The sequence below is a fragment of the Capsaspora owczarzaki genome (assembly GCF_000151315.2).
Source record: "Capsaspora owczarzaki ATCC 30864 unplaced genomic scaffold supercont2.8, whole genome shotgun sequence".
Taxonomy (NCBI): Eukaryota; class Filasterea; order Ministeriida; family Capsasporidae; genus Capsaspora; species Capsaspora owczarzaki.
The window spans coordinates 233,022-248,344 of record NW_011887299.1 but is presented as its reverse complement, the minus strand read 5'-3'; the positions used below and the strand labels follow the sequence as shown (position 1 = coordinate 248,344).

General features: G+C 52.1%; 5 protein-coding genes across 5 annotated transcripts; 2 read left to right on the top strand and 3 right to left on the bottom strand.

Annotated features, from left to right (window-relative positions):
* The first annotated feature begins 637 nt into the window (after positions 1–637).
* Positions 638–2,195, top strand: CAOG_05016 (hypothetical protein). The gene is made up of 5 exons (XM_004346651.2): positions 638–734; positions 1,238–1,317; positions 1,413–1,566; positions 1,693–1,875; positions 1,990–2,195. The coding sequence occupies exons 1-5, from the start codon at positions 668–670 to the stop codon at positions 2,124–2,126; spliced, it is 621 nt and encodes a 206-aa protein (XP_004346701.1). The 5' UTR covers positions 638–667; the 3' UTR covers positions 2,127–2,195.
* Positions 2,196–2,429: 234 nt separating this feature from the next.
* On the bottom strand, positions 2,430–6,697 carry CAOG_05015 (hypothetical protein; the record flags this gene model as incomplete). The annotated part of the gene is made up of 9 exons (XM_004346650.2): positions 2,430–2,913; positions 2,996–3,269; positions 3,370–3,749; positions 3,841–3,900; positions 4,004–5,018; positions 5,082–5,161; positions 5,528–5,782; positions 5,854–5,929; positions 6,512–6,697. The coding sequence occupies 9 exons, from the start codon at positions 6,695–6,697 to the stop codon at positions 2,516–2,518; spliced, it is 2,724 nt and encodes a 907-aa protein (XP_004346700.2). The 3' UTR covers positions 2,430–2,515.
* A 786-nt stretch (positions 6,698–7,483) lies between these two features.
* Positions 7,484–10,113, top strand: CAOG_05014 (hypothetical protein). Its single transcript, XM_004346649.2, has 7 exons — positions 7,484–7,648; positions 7,774–8,481; positions 8,583–8,681; positions 8,781–9,073; positions 9,193–9,237; positions 9,333–9,453; positions 9,556–10,113. The coding sequence occupies exons 1-7, from the start codon at positions 7,525–7,527 to the stop codon at positions 9,873–9,875; spliced, it is 1,710 nt and encodes a 569-aa protein (XP_004346699.1). The 5' UTR covers positions 7,484–7,524; the 3' UTR covers positions 9,876–10,113.
* Positions 10,053–12,043, bottom strand: CAOG_05013 (hypothetical protein). The gene is made up of 10 exons (XM_004346648.2): positions 11,918–12,043; positions 11,769–11,828; positions 11,387–11,503; positions 11,220–11,293; positions 11,032–11,143; positions 10,882–10,946; positions 10,718–10,808; positions 10,556–10,637; positions 10,312–10,474; positions 10,053–10,201 (listed from the first exon to the last, which is right to left on the bottom strand). Exons 1-10 carry the CDS (start codon positions 12,021–12,023, stop codon positions 10,100–10,102), a joined length of 972 nt encoding a protein of 323 aa, XP_004346698.2. The 5' UTR covers positions 12,024–12,043; the 3' UTR covers positions 10,053–10,099.
* Positions 12,044–12,100: 57 nt separating this feature from the next.
* CAOG_05012 (ATP-dependent RNA helicase) lies at positions 12,101–15,312 on the bottom strand. Its single transcript, XM_004346647.2, has 9 exons — positions 15,197–15,312; positions 14,552–15,005; positions 14,032–14,377; positions 13,758–13,911; positions 13,523–13,659; positions 13,259–13,421; positions 12,695–13,145; positions 12,410–12,592; positions 12,101–12,330 (listed from the first exon to the last, which is right to left on the bottom strand). The coding sequence occupies exons 1-9, from the start codon at positions 15,296–15,298 to the stop codon at positions 12,182–12,184; spliced, it is 2,139 nt and encodes a 712-aa protein (XP_004346697.1). The 5' UTR covers positions 15,299–15,312; the 3' UTR covers positions 12,101–12,181.
* Positions 15,313–15,323: the final 11 nt, after the last annotated feature.

Sequence of the window (15,323 nt, the reverse complement as noted above, 5' to 3'; positions counted from 1 at the left end):
GAATACAAAAAGAAGCGCTTGCATTTCGACCAGCCGTCAAAGTTGGCTCGACCCTGTAGCATTTGAACATGATCGACTGCGCGCCAAATGGTCCTCCACAATTATAAAAATAATTCAGATGATATTTATTAAGGTGAGGATGTCAGAGGACACGGTAGGAAGGCGCTACAGCAGCCAATACGAATCGAAGTTTCATTAACGCGCATTCCGAGCTGTTCCGTGCATGAAGTGCCACATTTTCGACCTAAATTATGTTTAAAAGAGTGCTTTATTTTGCTAGATGTCGTGCAGTTGTCGATTTTGCGACCTTGAGTCGCGGTGTGGCGACTGAACAACAGGATGCATGATTTGGCCTTTCAGAGCGCAGCAACCAGTCAAATAGCACTCACTCGCTGCTACCGCCTCGCCACTCTAACGTCAAATTAACACCTATGTTTACTGTCAGATCTCAAAGTTTGACGGCATAAACTTGTCCTGATCTGACAATATCATCAAAACCATTTCCCGAAACCGTCAATCAGCTCGGCTCTACACGGCGACCTCGCCGGTCTGACAGCTGCTCTTACTATTCGACCTTGTGATGTAAACTTTAGTGGCTCTCCATTTCCTTTCTGGCTTCTCGACTACTCTATGGATCTCAGTCTTCCTTCCCGCCTTTTTTGCTTTGATGTTTCTGCTTGGACTGGCTTGGGTGGCGGTGGTCGTCCTTGTCACGTTCGCCACACTCTGCCTGGGTACAGTTTTACCAAAATCATCATCAGCATCAACACCATGATAGCCCCGCCATCGTACTGAGAGTGCAGCGACGCGTCATATCGAACGCGCTTGATCCCCAGACGTTCAAACGCTGCGGGGTGGATGACTCTTGCCACGCTATGCAATGCGTTCGGCGTGCATCCATCGTTGACATCTTCTATGTGACAACGCAGTCGCACTCGTGGTCGGCGGACGCGGGGTTTGGGGAGGACGGACGACGGACGCAAAAGTGGAAGCGACGTGGCGCTGGGGCTTGCATTGCGTCGGCCTGCTCCCTTCACTGCACTATGGAAGACTTAGAAGGCATTCCACACTCGCTCGGCTCAAATTACAATAGCAGCACATCGCATTCTACGATGCAAAAACCGCTGCACGACGACTGCATTATTCAGATTCGCTTAGGAGCTATCGTGCTCAAACTCACTTGGCTTACACTCGCTCACTTTCCCATCATGCTTTGATCATCTCGATAATTCAACAGCATGTGGCCTGTACTATCTGGCCGAACTGGTCGAGGAGCACACGGCGATGGCCAAGCGGGTCATCTCGTACACCATCTATGTAAGTCGCTGAGCGTTTTTTTGTTTTTTGGTTTCTTTCTCTACTTCTGTTGCTGACTCGATGATTCCTCCATGCTTGTGATCGGCGTTTGGCAGGGTATCATGGTGATGCACATTCTCCTCATCTTTGATGGAATTCCCATCTGGCCAACGGTCATTGTGGGTCTTGCTGCGAACGGCATCTACCTCCGCCTGCTTCGAACCTACCCGTACTTTACCGTGTATTCCTTTGAATTTATCGGCAGCTGCGGTAATGATGGCATTGCATTTTTTATTTGGCTTCTCGTAGATTATGTTATTGAGCTCGAACTGCCGTGATTGCCTGACTTTGACTTTGGTCTGCCTCACCTCCACCACTTCCCTGCAATCCCTACAGTCATGGTGTTTGTGCACCATTTCGCGTCCTTCTCAGTGTTTACTGCCCAGTACTTCCCGTTCTTGCACATTGTCGCCTACTTTACTCTTTGCGTCTGGCTGATCCCTTTTGTCTTTTTCATTTCGCTCTCCGCCAACGAAAACACGCTGCCAACAGTTGGCTCTGCGCCTTCTCAAAGTTCAGGTAAGAACTCCCTTTTTGGCATGCACCACCACGCCGTTCTCGCCCGATGGTTTTGTGCGTCAAGATGCCGCTGGGGCCTCACCATCGGTTGCACTGAATGCCCTGTGTTGACAGACCTCGCTGGTGGACCGTCGGACGGGTCCCTTGGCCATGTTCCGCGTGGCAAACGAAACGGCCTCAAAGCCCTGCTGGGCTGGGTGCAGCTCAAGGCCGACGAATATTTCCCATCGCGCAAGAAGCGATTGATTTGAGTCGGCACCTTTCTGCTGTTGTCGTTGTTTTCAGCTCCCTGTCTGTTCACACTAAACCTGTCCTTCTCCGCCGGTACTTCAGCTCTGATGCTATTGTTTGTAACACATGAGAGTTTGGCACAGTTCCCTTTTTTTCGGAAAAACAACGCAACTTTTTCCCTTTCAATGCACTGCACACTGATGCGGAAGCACCAAGCTTCAGCGCGACCTGAAGTGATGATCTCGCAAGCCCAGTACCAGCCCACATTCGTGAGACCGGCACAGGTCCCAACAGCAGCATCCAAAAACTATTGTGAATGATGATAAAGTTTGTGATCTCCGAGAGCAGTTGGCGTGATCAAGTCACGAGAGTTTGTTGCAAACGAATGATTCGAGTCAAGACAAGCCCTTCAATCATCCTCAGTGGACCTTGGAGAAGACGTTGCCTGTTCATCCGGTAGGGCAAAGTACCAGTGAAGAACATCTAGAGGTGGGACATCCTCGGGATAGAGGACATGGCTGAATCGCTGAGCTGCTGGCCCGGTAGACTTTGGCGCGAACTTTGTCAGCATCATTCCCTCCGTCCAAGAGACTTTTACGGATTGGCCGATTTTTTGAAGCAAGAAGTTGCGCAAGTCTTGTGCGGTTCGAAACACCGAACCGCATTTACGTTGCTGAACGAGCAGGCGGGCCAACGCCATGCAGACGAGCTGCGATGGACGATAGCCGGTCGTTTCTGACTCAAACGAGTAGAGGCTGCTCGCGATGTGCGCCATAAGACTGTGGTGCGGGTCAAACGAGTAGGTGCCTATTGGGTTGGGTCAAATGCGTGAATGAGTGTCCTCTCACAATCAACTTTCGCAAACACATTTCTGCAGTATGAAACTTACTCTTGACAGCGACTTGGAAGCCTTGAGCAAACTGGTCCAAGTCAGCGCGCTGAAGCACCCACGACAGCGGTGGCGGCTTTGCGTTTGTCCCTCGAGATGGCAACATGATCCCGACCAGTTTTACGGTGTCTTTCTCCGAGTCATCTGCGAGACGATCACGGACATTGGTTGCTAGTCTCTTGAGCATGTCTTGTTCGGTGGGATGGAGAGCCGAATGAAGCTTCAATTGCAGCCCGATAACTCCTGGACCCACTTTTTCACTCCCTATGACAGACTGCATTCATGTCATGGTAATGAGGCAAACGACTGTGAGAAAAACAACGACCAACAAAACGTCGATGCAAGCGCTGCTGCTTTGGGCAGCCTCAACCTACAGTTTGAACGACCTGAGTTTGCATGTAGCTGTCAAGTACTTGGTTGGCGCCATATTCAGTCAGTTTCATGCCAGACCTGCTGCTCCAGTCTCGTGGTGACAATCGCAGTTTGACCTTGTCACATCCCAAGCCAAACGTGACACCTGGTAGCACCTGACTCAGCGGCACATCAATGTAAAGGGGTGCGGCACCCTGATCCAGCACTGTTTTCGCGAGAAAGGCGGTCACTCGCACGTTGAAAAGGTTGACCACAAGCAGCTCCCACGCAGAAGAACGAGGAGGCGGGAATTGTAAGTCGCGACTGAGGGTTTTGAGGAAGCAGGCCAAAGTTTCTGCGAGGTGGTGGCAAATCGGTGGGACGTCACGACCCGAAGTCAGATCTGCAAACATTGGAACGAGCGCGGATTGCAGGTGAGCAGATGGAAGCAATTTCTCGCATCACAATCACAACAGCAATTCCACAATCCGTACCAAGCTTCAAGTCCCCTCGCAAATTGAACTGCATCGACCCCTTGTTGGCAGTGTCGCACGCTGTGGTGGGTGTCAGCAATCAGACGACAGGAACCAACAACAAAGCACAATCAGTCATGCAATCGAGACACCATCTTGAAGTGCCACCAAAACGCCAACTGACCGACGAAAGCACATCCAGTGCCAATCCAAGCGAGAAATCGGGAGGCCAGACTCGAAAGATTGATCGAGCTCGCGTCGAACGAGCAGAAGTGCACGAGCTCGATCAGCGTGCGGATGTCTGGGCGGAGTGGTACGCAGCGTAGATCCAAGCCAAAGGCATCCTTAATGTGGCCTGGGACACCACCGGAATCGTAAAGTCGGCTCACATACTTCCGATCCCTGTTGCGCCAACTGCCAGACTCTTGTACCACGTCGGCGAACAGCGCGATGTGTGCACCATGGAACGGATACATGGGAACAGAATCGACATCCACGTTGCTGGTCCCAGAGTCGCTCGGCTTAGCCAGGCCTGCAGTGAGATGCTCCGCCGATAGATAGCTTCCCGAGTAAAGCACAAAGAGCCGCGCCTCAGGGCGCATAACGGCATCCTTGAGTGACGAGAACGTGCTTTTGAGCAGATGTTGTTGTCGTTGAGCATAACTGCAGGCGGTATCCTGCTTGGACCGGGTCAAAAACCTAGGCAACATGTCGATATCGTCAACGGCGATGGCGAGCCACGGCAGTTGATCTTGACTCGTAGGTTGTCGCCCGCCGTTACGAACCGAGTACTCAAACTCCTGAATGAACTGGAGCGTAGCAGCAACTTGGAAGCTGCCAGTTTGTTCAAACTTGTCCTCAAAAAACCTCGGGGGAATTTTAAAGTAGGCAGTCAGCAGGCGAGTCGACAGAGCATGCTCGGGATTGGCCTTGGGGGTGGTCCATTCGGAGTCGTTGAAAGAGACGTACAAGCAAAGAGGAACAATGCCGCGCCTCCGGAAAACAGCAGGGGCAATTCGCTTCACAAACTCGGTACAAAGTCGCGTTTTCCCGCTACCAGGGAGCGTGGAAACAAGAAACGGCCGAAGTTTACGCCGATCACTGTCCTTGTCGAGCATTACATCAAAGCGATTCTCCAGCATCGCCGTGAGGGAGGAGGTCGCCAGTTGCATGTCTACCAGTGGGTCGTCGTTGGTGCCCTGAAAAGCGACAAGATGAGAGAAATTTCACAACGTGGACATCGAGCTGTGTTGGAAACTTACTGTTTTTCGGTCAATCCGTTTCAATTTGATCAAACCATCGAGAGAATCTCGGATCATACTTGGCGTGGTTTTCAGCATTTCTGTTGTTGATGCACCGTGCGTGGTTGATGAGAGCACACACACAAACACACACACACACACACACACACACACACACGCACACACACACACACACACACACACACACACACACACACACACACACACATACACACACACACACACACACACACACACACACACACACACACACACACACACACACACACACACACACACACACACACACACACACACACACACACACACACACACACACACACACACACACACACACACACACACACACACACACACACACACACACACACACACACACACACACACACACACACACACACACACACACACACACACACACACACACACATCATGGCAGTTCTCACCGAACTTTTGCAGCCAGGCTTTAATAGACTCGAGAAGTCTCTCCACGGCCAGGCGAGCGTTCTTGGCGATGTGCGTTTCGTCCTTGTTCGCCATGCTTGAAGCGTGCGCTTTAGCCACATCCCCGGCAGTTGATTGGGACGAGAACTTGCGGATTTCGCAGACAAGGACGTCCACTTCATTCTGCGTGGAGGGCGGATTGGTAGACAGCGCCATGAGGAGATGCTTGCGAAGGCTGGGAATCTTCCACTTGACCTCTGTCATGTCCATGCGAAAAGAGTCGGTCAGCAGCGCATCACGACACCCGCCCTCGCCAAACTAGCCTTACGAAACAGCTTTTCGAGCAGCGGGTGTTTCAAAGCAAGGGACTGCTGCTGCTCATCAGCCTTGAGATGAGCAGGGACCTATGAAACGCAAAATTGTGAGGTTTTGGTGCAGCGCACAATCCGCATCGGAAACCAAGAGGGACTGACTGGGAGGGGTGCTGCCTGGTTGGCGCTGTTGTTGCTCGCTTGAGTAGCACTCGTTTCAACAGCACTCGGTTGAACAGCACTCTGCTTGAGCATGCCTCGTAAGTTTTCCAGTACACACACAACAACTGGCACAATTCTCTCTCACAGAGCTAGCATGGGAGGTGGACGCAGCAGCATTCTCTGTCGCGGCCCTCGCTTGCCCTTGTGTCAAGACTGACAGAGAACGCCGAGCAATTGGCACTGAAGTCCGCTGCTGGAAAGCTCCGTTCTGCTGATTGTAAATTCATAGAAAAAGGCAAGTTAGAACTCGGACAACGTTTGGCATCGTGCGTGATGTGGTTGCAGTGGTAAATCTCAAGTGAACAGTCACATACTCATGCAGAAGCAAACGGCGTGTGGACATGGGGTTGAGGAAAGAGCGAAAAAACAAAGGTTGGCAAAAACAACTCCTAAAAAAGGGGCCGCCGAGACACAAAATTCTCGCGCCAAAGAGGTAGTCTCCGCAACTCTTACTTCCCAATTCCCACAAGGCAGTGGTCTGTCATAGACAAAGAGACGCACATGAACGGTGAGGCGGGTGGCGGTGGCACCGCGGAAGGCGAGTGCTGCGAATGAGCGGGTCTTCGTCGCAGAAGTTGGCTTGATCAGGCGCGGAGCCGTCGCCAAGACAGAAGAAGCAAAAGGTCGACTGCTCAACATTCGGGAAAGAGTGAAAAAAGTAAAACAAAGGAAGAGTGGCGATGAAATTGGAATGGTTGGTCGATCTCGATGCAAACATCTGCTCGACATGCAACAGTCTTTCCCGCACAAGGCGTCGTTGCTTGGCGTACAGACAACATGTAAAATTGGATTCGTAGACAAAACTTCGCAACGAAGAAAAGCAAAACTAAAACAACTTGTTGGTGCTACTGCTAGCTCACCAAACACGCATCCGGCGAAAACACGCATCCGGCGAAAAGAAGAAGAAAAAAAAGCAAACAAGGCTGTTTTTCAATCATCATTATCGGCTGAATGCTGCGCTCGCTCTGTGCAGTAATAGTTACTGCGGGTGCAACTCAAGCACCGCAAGCTCATAGACTTCGCCGTGATGGCCGAGACAGGTTGGAATTTGGCCGAGACAGGTTGGAATTTGGCCTCAACCTCTAGAAGTCAAACAACCAACACGAGCTAGCACTAGCAATGCAATTAAGAAAAATCCTGCAGATATTCAATGCGCAGATGTCGTTTGGGGTATCCACCGACGACTCTTCAAGTGCGCGACACAAGTCAAACACACAACTCCAACATTGTGTTCACAGCACGATGCAGATTGTCTCTTTGTTTCCCCCACGACCATTCCCCATTCTCTCCAAAGCCCTTCAGAACCATTATTCAACCATCACTCGCTCATAGTGTGTTGCACATCAAAAAGCGACACCAACAACTCTCAACATCCAAAAACGCGAAACTCTTCGACTTTGTAATGCAAGCTTCAGTCAATTTTTTGTTTTTCATCTGTTTGTATTTTTAAGGCAACAAGTCGGAAAATGGCAGCAATTCCAGGCGCCGACATCATGGTCCAAAAGCTGACCCAGCAGCTCAAGGAGACGACTGCCGAGAAGCTGGACGCCGAGGCCAAGCTGACCAAGCTGAAGGCCGTCGCGACCAAAGGTGAGCCGCAAGAGTCGAGAGAGAGCGAGAGAGAGCGAGAGAGAGAGAGAGAGAGAATGGACTGGCATTGGGATTGCTTTGTCATTGAAATTGCTTTGTCTCACTTCTCAACGACCCTGCATCAGCGTTCGGCGAGTTCAACGACATCCGCGTCAAGTACGACAACGAAAAGAAAAAGAATGCCGAGTCGCGCGCGCTGGTCGAAGGCGCTGCGGCGGATCGCACCAAGCTCGCCAACGCCCAGGCAACGCTCGCCAAGATTGTCTCCGTCTCCAAGGTCGCGTTCAAAGAGTTCAACGAGCTCAAGGAGCAGTACGAAATTGCCGTCTTCACGCGCCAGGAGGCCGAAAAGTACGCCGCAGAGCTGCTCGAGCACATCAAGCAGCTGCAAGCTCACAGCGAGGAAACGGCCAAGCACCGTCTGTCCGTCAACAACTCGGCCTTCGCTGAGGAGGTGCAGAAGCTGGTCGTTGCAGTCCAGGCCGAGAAGGACGCCAAGATCAAGCTCGAGACCGCGCTGCGCGAGGCCAACGACTCGTCCAACGCTCAGATCGAGCACCTCAAGACCAACGTCGCGCTGTTGCAGCAGCGGCTGGAGGAGACCCAGGCAACGCATCTTCAGCAGCTGAAGCAGCAACAGCAAGAGTCAGCTGCCGCGCTCGCCGAGGCCGCCCGCTCTGCCGCATCCGCCGCGCAAGGTTCAGTCACCGAGGTCTTCCAGCGCGAGACTGCTGCGCTCCGTTCCGATCTTTTGGCAGAGCAACAGCTCCGCCAGCAGGCTGAAGCGCGTGCCACCTTTGCCGAAGCGTCTGCCAACAACGACCGCATTGTCGGTATGTGGTTCCATTCTTGCAACAGAATTAGAGTCGAGGGAGAGGTTTTCGCATGGACTGATTTTTGTTGAATGATTTTGTGTCGGCTGTACCACCCTCAGAACTTGAGCGACAGGTCGCAATGATGAAGGACTTGCTCGAACGTAGCGATGAAAAGCTATCGCGCGCCGAGGAGCGTGCCGAAGAGGCCGAGCGACGAGGTGAGTGCCATACTTCTAAAAGAAAAAAAAAAAAGAAGAAAAAATGGTGACTTGTAACTTTCTTGATTCCTCATCACCTTCTGGCTTCCGTATCACTAGTTGCCGAAGTTTCCGCCGCTCGCGCCGCTGCGATCGATCCGGAGGCCTCCAGCGTCCAGGGCGTGCTCAGCGCGGTTGCCGGCATCCCCCCGCCGCCCCCGCCGCCGCTTCCGCCGACCTACAACCCGATGGATCGCCCCACGCTTCGTCTGAAGAAGCGCTCACAGATGAGCATTCTCACAGGCCAAGCCGTTGAGGTTGCCGTCGACCCCCGTGCCGAAGCCTTCTCTGAAATGATCAACCGCATCAAGAGCGGTGCTGTCCTCCTCAAGAAGACTTCGCATCAAGCAGCGGTATGTTTGACTTGTTGCGGGTTTATCTATCATTGTTTGGTTTGGTTTGGTTTGCAGAACAAGGAGCGCCCTAATCGTCCGATTGCTTTTTTTTTTTTTGGGTGATGCTTTGTTTGCAGCCTGCTGTCGCCAGTGGTCAGATGAGCCAACTCGCTTCCATGCTGGTAAGAATCAATCATATGCTGTACTTTGTGTCGTTCGGGTGGATTCAGGGATGCCAACGCGACTCAACTTTTTTTTACTTTTTTTTTCTCCACAGAGCCTCAAGAGCACCGACGGTCCGCACTCTTCGGCTGGTAGCAAGCCCAGCGGACATATTCCGATCAACGACGAGCTTGCTGCCAAACTCAAGCGTGTCCGTCCGACATCCGTGCACGAGCGTAAGCGTTTTTTGGTTTCGTTCTTTTTGGTTGTTGGTCGTGTTGACGCCGAGCGCATCGTACTGACCGGCCGGTTTGTATTTTCCTCCTGAATTGTTTTAGCCTCACCTGCTGCCGTGGCCGCCGCTCTGATTGCAACCCCTGTACCTGCTCCCGCGACCCTGCCCAAGCCATCCGCGTCTGCTGTTGTTGCCGCTGTTGAGCAGCCTGCCCCGGTTGTCCCTGTTGCCATCCAGATCGAAGCCACCGCCATTCCGGACTCTGCGATTGAGATGGCCGCATTGCTGGAAAGCGACGCGACCAACGACGCCATCAGCGAATCTGCGTCCAAGACGGCCTCCTTTGAAGGTGCACCCACGTCGGATGTGGACTACGACATGCTGTTTGCGAACATTGAGGAGCAGCTCAAGAGCTTCTCGTAAACGAGCTCGCCGTGGTTTTCGTGTCGTCCGCTTTGTTCAGTTGACATGTTCCAGTGTCGTACTTTTTGGTGTTTTTTTGTTTGTTTGTTTTTGTCTTGGATGTCGAGTACGCTTGACTCCAATTTCCCTCCATTTTACCATTGTTTTGCATTTTTTTTTTGGTGCTGTAGTTGAAATTTGGTCAATGCCACAACCCTGCTGCTGTATTGCTGAATTGAAGCGTTTTACTTTTTCTTGCCAACACCACCGAAAAAGCTAGAAATGGGCTTGACTCCTTTCGTGTCGGCCTTTGCCAAGCTCCGTTGCACCGATGTTAACTTGACCTTCTGCAGGCAGGCGTGAGAGTGTCACCTCAAGTTCCAGTGAATACATGCCCACGTTCATTTGGCAAACAAGCATCATCTTGAAATAAAACGCAGATCTCTTCATCGCTTGCCTTCTCAGCTTGCTCTGCGGGTTTTGCTTTCGGCGTGGACTTGAAAAACTCGTCCTCCTTTGCACGCTTGGCGGCTTCTTCGGGCGTTTCCTCCTTGTCCTCGTCTGCAAATCGCTCCGAATGGGTAGCTTTTCCTGCACGCTTTTCTTCCACCAGTTGAACCCTGCGCGTTTGATAAATGCATGTGAATCGATGAATCCGAGCATGCGCCGCAACAAAATAATTCACACGACCAAGCCCGTACCCGTTGCGCTCTGCCAAGCGCGCGCTGCAAGTGGGATCCAGATACTCGGAGATCATGCCAACCGCGTACTTGAGGTAGTCAGCTACAGCAGACAGGATAGCGATTGCAGTCAGCTCGAGGCCACAACAAGAAAAACGCACTACTGCGTTGCGTTGATCTCACCCTCAGTGCCAGCTCGTTGAAGAGAGCTTGCTTGAACGGCAGAGCCGACCGCCACGGTGGTTGTCTTCAAGTACGCCGCCAGCCTTGTCACCTATTTTCGAGTGATTCTGGAATGTTGAGTCACAGCGCAAAACTGAGAGCAAATCGCGTACTCCAAGGCCTACTTTGCCCTGCAACCAGTTGTCCGCGCGCTCTTGGTTGAGGCGAATCACCACAAGACCTCCCAAGTCTGTAGCAAAATACATTCGAGAAACTTTGAGCTTTGAAAAACCAATTTCCGAGCGGTCACATCTCTGCAGGCGACCGTAAAGTACCTTTGACATCACAGATTCGCTCAGCAGACTGCGGGCTAATGCATGTGCTTAGTACGCGAGTGGCAGGAAAGTCTTGGACGTCAAGCGCTTGGGTGATGTCGAGGAACATTTTCTGCAACACATTCATTTTGTCAATTTTGAGAGTCCTGGCCTCGGCAAAACCCAACAGCATCTTGATATTCTCGTACACTATCTAACCGAGTCAGTATTCCGAGTGCGAGGAACAATGGGTCGATCAAGGTTGAAACGAACAACCTGCCGTCTGCCAAATGCATCAACAGCAGAGCGAATCTGGTGAATAACTGCCTTTGTGCCGCCAAATGTCAGACGCGGCAACATGCGTGAAGATCCAAACCTTGTTGCACTGTTTGGCCGACAAACCAGGAGCGGGGTTGGCTGTCGCACGATTGGAGCTCGTAGAGTTGGACTTTGCCGTCAGGCGCTGTGTCAACCACATAACGTGCAGATTCCGCTGCAAGGGCCACAAGGACCAAAATACAGTACAAATCAATGCACAACGTGGGAGTGAGTTGGTGAGCTGCTCCGGATTCAACGAGTCTCCGGATCTGTGATTGATGATTTTGGCGGGAAAACGGTTACTCCCGCCAAAAAAAAAAAAATGCTCATCGACGCTCTTGCTCCTAACGCCGCTCATTCCAACCAAAGGCCGCCCCCATGCGTATACAACAACCACAGCAACACATCGCACGAGCAGATCGCGCTCCCAGTAATGTTACCTGTCCGCGGGTGGGGCATGGTCGCCAGCGAGGTCGATCCTTCACGAGCAACAACCGCTTCTGTCAAAGACAGCAGAGATTGTCCATCCAGTCAACAGGTAGCTCGTTCCAGCGCAACATGGAGTGACAAAAGCAAGACACTTGCTTACCCGGCATGAGACAAACCCACTGGCCTTGAGGAGCTGCCATCGACGTGGTGGAAGCGGCCTTTTTGGCTGCTGCATCGGCCGCTCGTGCGGACGCTCGAACGCTCATCCTGACGACTCGAAATTACGACTGAAACATTCATAGGAAGAAGAAGAAGAAGAACAATGAACAATAAACAAGAAATTGTGATATTGAAGCAGGCCATTTGTGTATTTTCGGAAAATTTGTCGCTTGAACAGCTCTCCAAGAACAAGAACACAAGGGTGTTAATAACCGCCACCGCCGCCATCGCCACCACCGCCACGGCCAAGGTAGTCTTTGCTTCCGACCAATTTCTGCTTTTGCTGGGCCTCGAGCTTGGGGCATTCCGCGATACGGTGACCAAGACCACCGCAGAACTGACATCCGCGTGTTGCTGTGCAAGTTGCAAAGAAAAGGAAGCGATGAGGCACTTGGACCAAAACAATTCCCACTCTGATGAATCAAAACCTTACATCCAATATGCAGGTACTGCTCTGCCTCGGACTGCAGTTGTTGCAGGAAGGGCGGAATCTTCTGATGTGCTTCGATGAGCAAGTGTTTGACGTCCAGCAGCACCGACTCGGGCACGGTCTTGTTGACAAAAGTTGATGCTGTGCCCGTTTTGCCACAGCGACCTGTACGACCGATACGGTGGACTGCAGGGGAAGGGGAGCAAAAGCAATTTCAAGTCAGCGACGATCGACTTTCACCTCCTCCAAAACACACACACACACACACACACACACATGTTGACCTACCATATGTTTCAATCTCTTCAGGCATGTCAAAGTTAATCACATGCTGAATGTCGGGGAAATCAAGACCCTTGGCAGCAATGTCGGTGGCAACAAGCACGTCCTTCAGATGGTCCTTGAATGAGCGAATAGCCCACTCACGCTCCTCTTGGGACTTGCCACCATGAATGGCAACAGCTTCGACGCCCTTGAGCAGGAGGTACTCGTGAATTTCATCGACATCGGCCTTCTTCTCGGCAAAGATGATGACTGGCGGCGCAGTCTTTTGCAGACACTGCAACAGATAGACCAAGCGTGCCTCGACATTCACGTACTCCACATCTTGCACGACGTCAAGGTTGGCTGCACCAGCACGACCGACATTGACAATGACAGGTCGCACCAGCGCAGACTTGGCAAAGTCTTGGATTTTCTTGGGCATTGTTGCAGAGAAAAGGAGCGTTTGTCGTTGCGCCTACAAATTGGAGGAATCAACAGAGCGAGGAGACGACGAGAGATTTTTTCGAGTGAATAATCATCCAACACTAGTTGCCAGAAGCGCTGCCACCCCGGAGACGATCCAATTACCTTGAAAAAGGAAAAGATTGTTCGCATGTCTTCTTCGAAGCCCATATCAATCATGCGATCGGCTTCGTCCAGTGTAAGATAGCGACAAATGTCCAAGTTCACCTTTCCTTTTTGCAGCAGGTCGATCAGACGACCAGGTGTCGCAACCATCAAATGCACGCCACTGTAGAACAAAAGAACAAACGAGATGGAACGTTAGCAGACCACAAGGAGCAAGATTAAGAGTGCACAAGACAAAAACAAGACAAAAAAAATAATACGTACTCGCGCATCGAATCCAGTTGCTCTCGCATATTGACACCGCCCATGCAGAGTGCCACGCGCAACAGCGGAAATCCTTCCGTGGCAAGCACCTTTGCATACGCTTGAAGATTATCGTAGGTTTGCTTGGCCAACTCGCGCTGCAAAGAGCCAGCAAACAAAAGCAAACGACAGCCAATGTGAGCCACACTCGAATCATCCGAGGAGGAGGAGGAGGTGCACACAGACAACAACGTACAGAAGGCACAAGAATCAGACCATATGGACCCTCGCCGCTGGTAAACCCAAGCTTCAGCTCCTGCTCCAAAGCGAACATGACGATCGGGAGGGAGAAGACGAGCGTCTTGCCAGAACCAGTGAAAGCAATGCCAATCATGTCTCGGCCACTCAATCTGCGATTCGAAATGTATGCAGTTTTTGAGTCAATAGAGGTTCAGCAGAGCAACACGCCCCTGAAAAGCCGCAGTCAACGCAAACAAAACCAAACCACAGCCAAAGAAAGCGACACTCACGCAACGGGGATGCCTTCAATTTGAATAGGCGTGGGTGCCTTGATGCCTCGCTTGGCAAGGTGCTTGATGATGGACTTGGGAAGCTTCATTTCGCGGAAGGTCTTGATGGGCGGCGGAATGTCGTCGCCTTCCACAATAATGTGCATTTCCTCCCAAATCTTTTGCCGTTCGTCATCTGTCAGTGCCTCGATGTACCGAGGTGGGCGCCAGCTCTTGGGCATTGATTCCGTGTACACGACACCCTTTGCGATTTCGGCAGCACCCATCAGCGCGGTCTTTTCAGTGACGTTTCTGAAGATTTCCTCTTCCTCTCGTAGGCGTTTGTCCAACTCGGACTCGACCACGCCTGTTGACACCAACCGCAAAACAAAATAGCGAATGCCTCAAGTGAACGTCACAGAACGACAGAGCAAAGCAAAACAAACTCGAAATCCGACCAAACCAAACCAAGCAAACCAAACCTTCCTGCCCCACTTCCCGACAAAAAGTCACAGCGAGTCCAAAAGCGCTGCCATCTTACCATCGCCTTGCTTTTGGAGTTCGACGTGCTGATCGAGCAGACTCACGGTCGGACGAGCGGGCGCTTCAAACCGATCCAATGTGAATGGCGTTGGCCCACCTTCACCCGCCGCCGCCGCCGCCGCCGCCGCCGCCGCCGCGTTCGCCTCTGCATTGACATCCGAGCTGCCTTCAGACGTTGATGCTCCAGCAGAGGCGAGCTTGCGATGGTCGACGCCAATGACCTTGGCCATCTGCTCCTTCATACGCTCGCGCACCGGCACATACGGCACATAGTCGTCGTCCTCGTCGCCTCCTTCGGTCTCTGGGAGTGCATTGCCCTCCTGCGCCTGGGGCTGGGTCTGGGACTGAGCTTGGGTCGACCTGGCGCCGGCGTTGGCGTTGGCGCGACGATTCTCGCTTCGGTACTGCTTGAACTCGTCGTCGCTGTCCTCGTCCAGATCAGCGCGATAGTACTGTCATACAACGTTCAACGTTCAGGAAACAAACAAACACACCATAGTATTCATGTTCACAGTCCGGGCGGGTTTGGCAGAGTGAGCGGCGCCTATCCAAAGAGCCAGCTTCCAATGCAACTCTCATACAACAACTCCAAATGCGACTCGCCTCGAGATGCAAGGGGACGGGGAGGGGGGGGGGGGGTTACCTTTTTACGTGGCTGTGATGCAGGCTCGCCTTGTGAATGTGAGTGGATGCCATCCGCTGGCTCGTCTGCTGGCCGTTTGACCGGCTTGAGCGCGGAATCCATTGTTTTGCTGCTGAAAGACTGAGAC

Excerpts from the sequence above, each read along its gene's own strand:
- CAOG_05016 (XM_004346651.2), top strand. The coding sequence starts at position 668 with ATGTTTCTGCTTGGACTGGCTTGGGTGGCGGTGGTCGTCCTTGTCACG. Across the intron at positions 735-1,237 it reads GTTCGCCACACTCTGCCTGG|CATGTGGCCTGTACTATCTG; the intron begins GTACAGTTTTAC and ends ATAATTCAACAG. Across the intron at positions 1,567-1,692 it reads TGAATTTATCGGCAGCTGCG|TCATGGTGTTTGTGCACCAT; the intron begins GTAATGATGGCA and ends CAATCCCTACAG.
- CAOG_05014 (XM_004346649.2), top strand. The coding sequence starts at position 7,525 with ATGGCAGCAATTCCAGGCGCCGACATCATGGTCCAAAAGCTGACCCAG. Across the intron at positions 7,649-7,773 it reads GAAGGCCGTCGCGACCAAAG|CGTTCGGCGAGTTCAACGAC; the intron begins GTGAGCCGCAAG and ends ACCCTGCATCAG. Across the intron at positions 8,682-8,780 it reads CGAAGAGGCCGAGCGACGAG|TTGCCGAAGTTTCCGCCGCT; the intron begins GTGAGTGCCATA and ends CCGTATCACTAG.
- CAOG_05013 (XM_004346648.2), bottom strand. The coding sequence starts at position 12,023 with ATGAGCGTTCGAGCGTCCGCACGAGCGGCCGATGCAGCAGCCAAAAAG. Across the intron at positions 10,947-11,031 it reads GCGAATCTGTGATGTCAAAG|ACTTGGGAGGTCTTGTGGTG; the intron begins GTACTTTACGGT and ends ATTTTGCTACAG. Across the intron at positions 10,638-10,717 it reads TCAACGAGCTGGCACTGAGG|CTGACTACCTCAAGTACGCG; the intron begins GTGAGATCAACG and ends TGTCTGCTGTAG.
- CAOG_05012 (XM_004346647.2), bottom strand. The coding sequence starts at position 15,298 with ATGGATTCCGCGCTCAAGCCGGTCAAACGGCCAGCAGACGAGCCAGCG. Across the intron at positions 12,593-12,694 it reads TGAAGAGATTGAAACATATG|TCCACCGTATCGGTCGTACA; the intron begins GTAGGTCAACAT and ends CTTCCCCTGCAG. Across the intron at positions 12,331-12,409 it reads GCAGTACCTGCATATTGGAT|CAACACGCGGATGTCAGTTC; the intron begins GTAAGGTTTTGA and ends CAACTTGCACAG.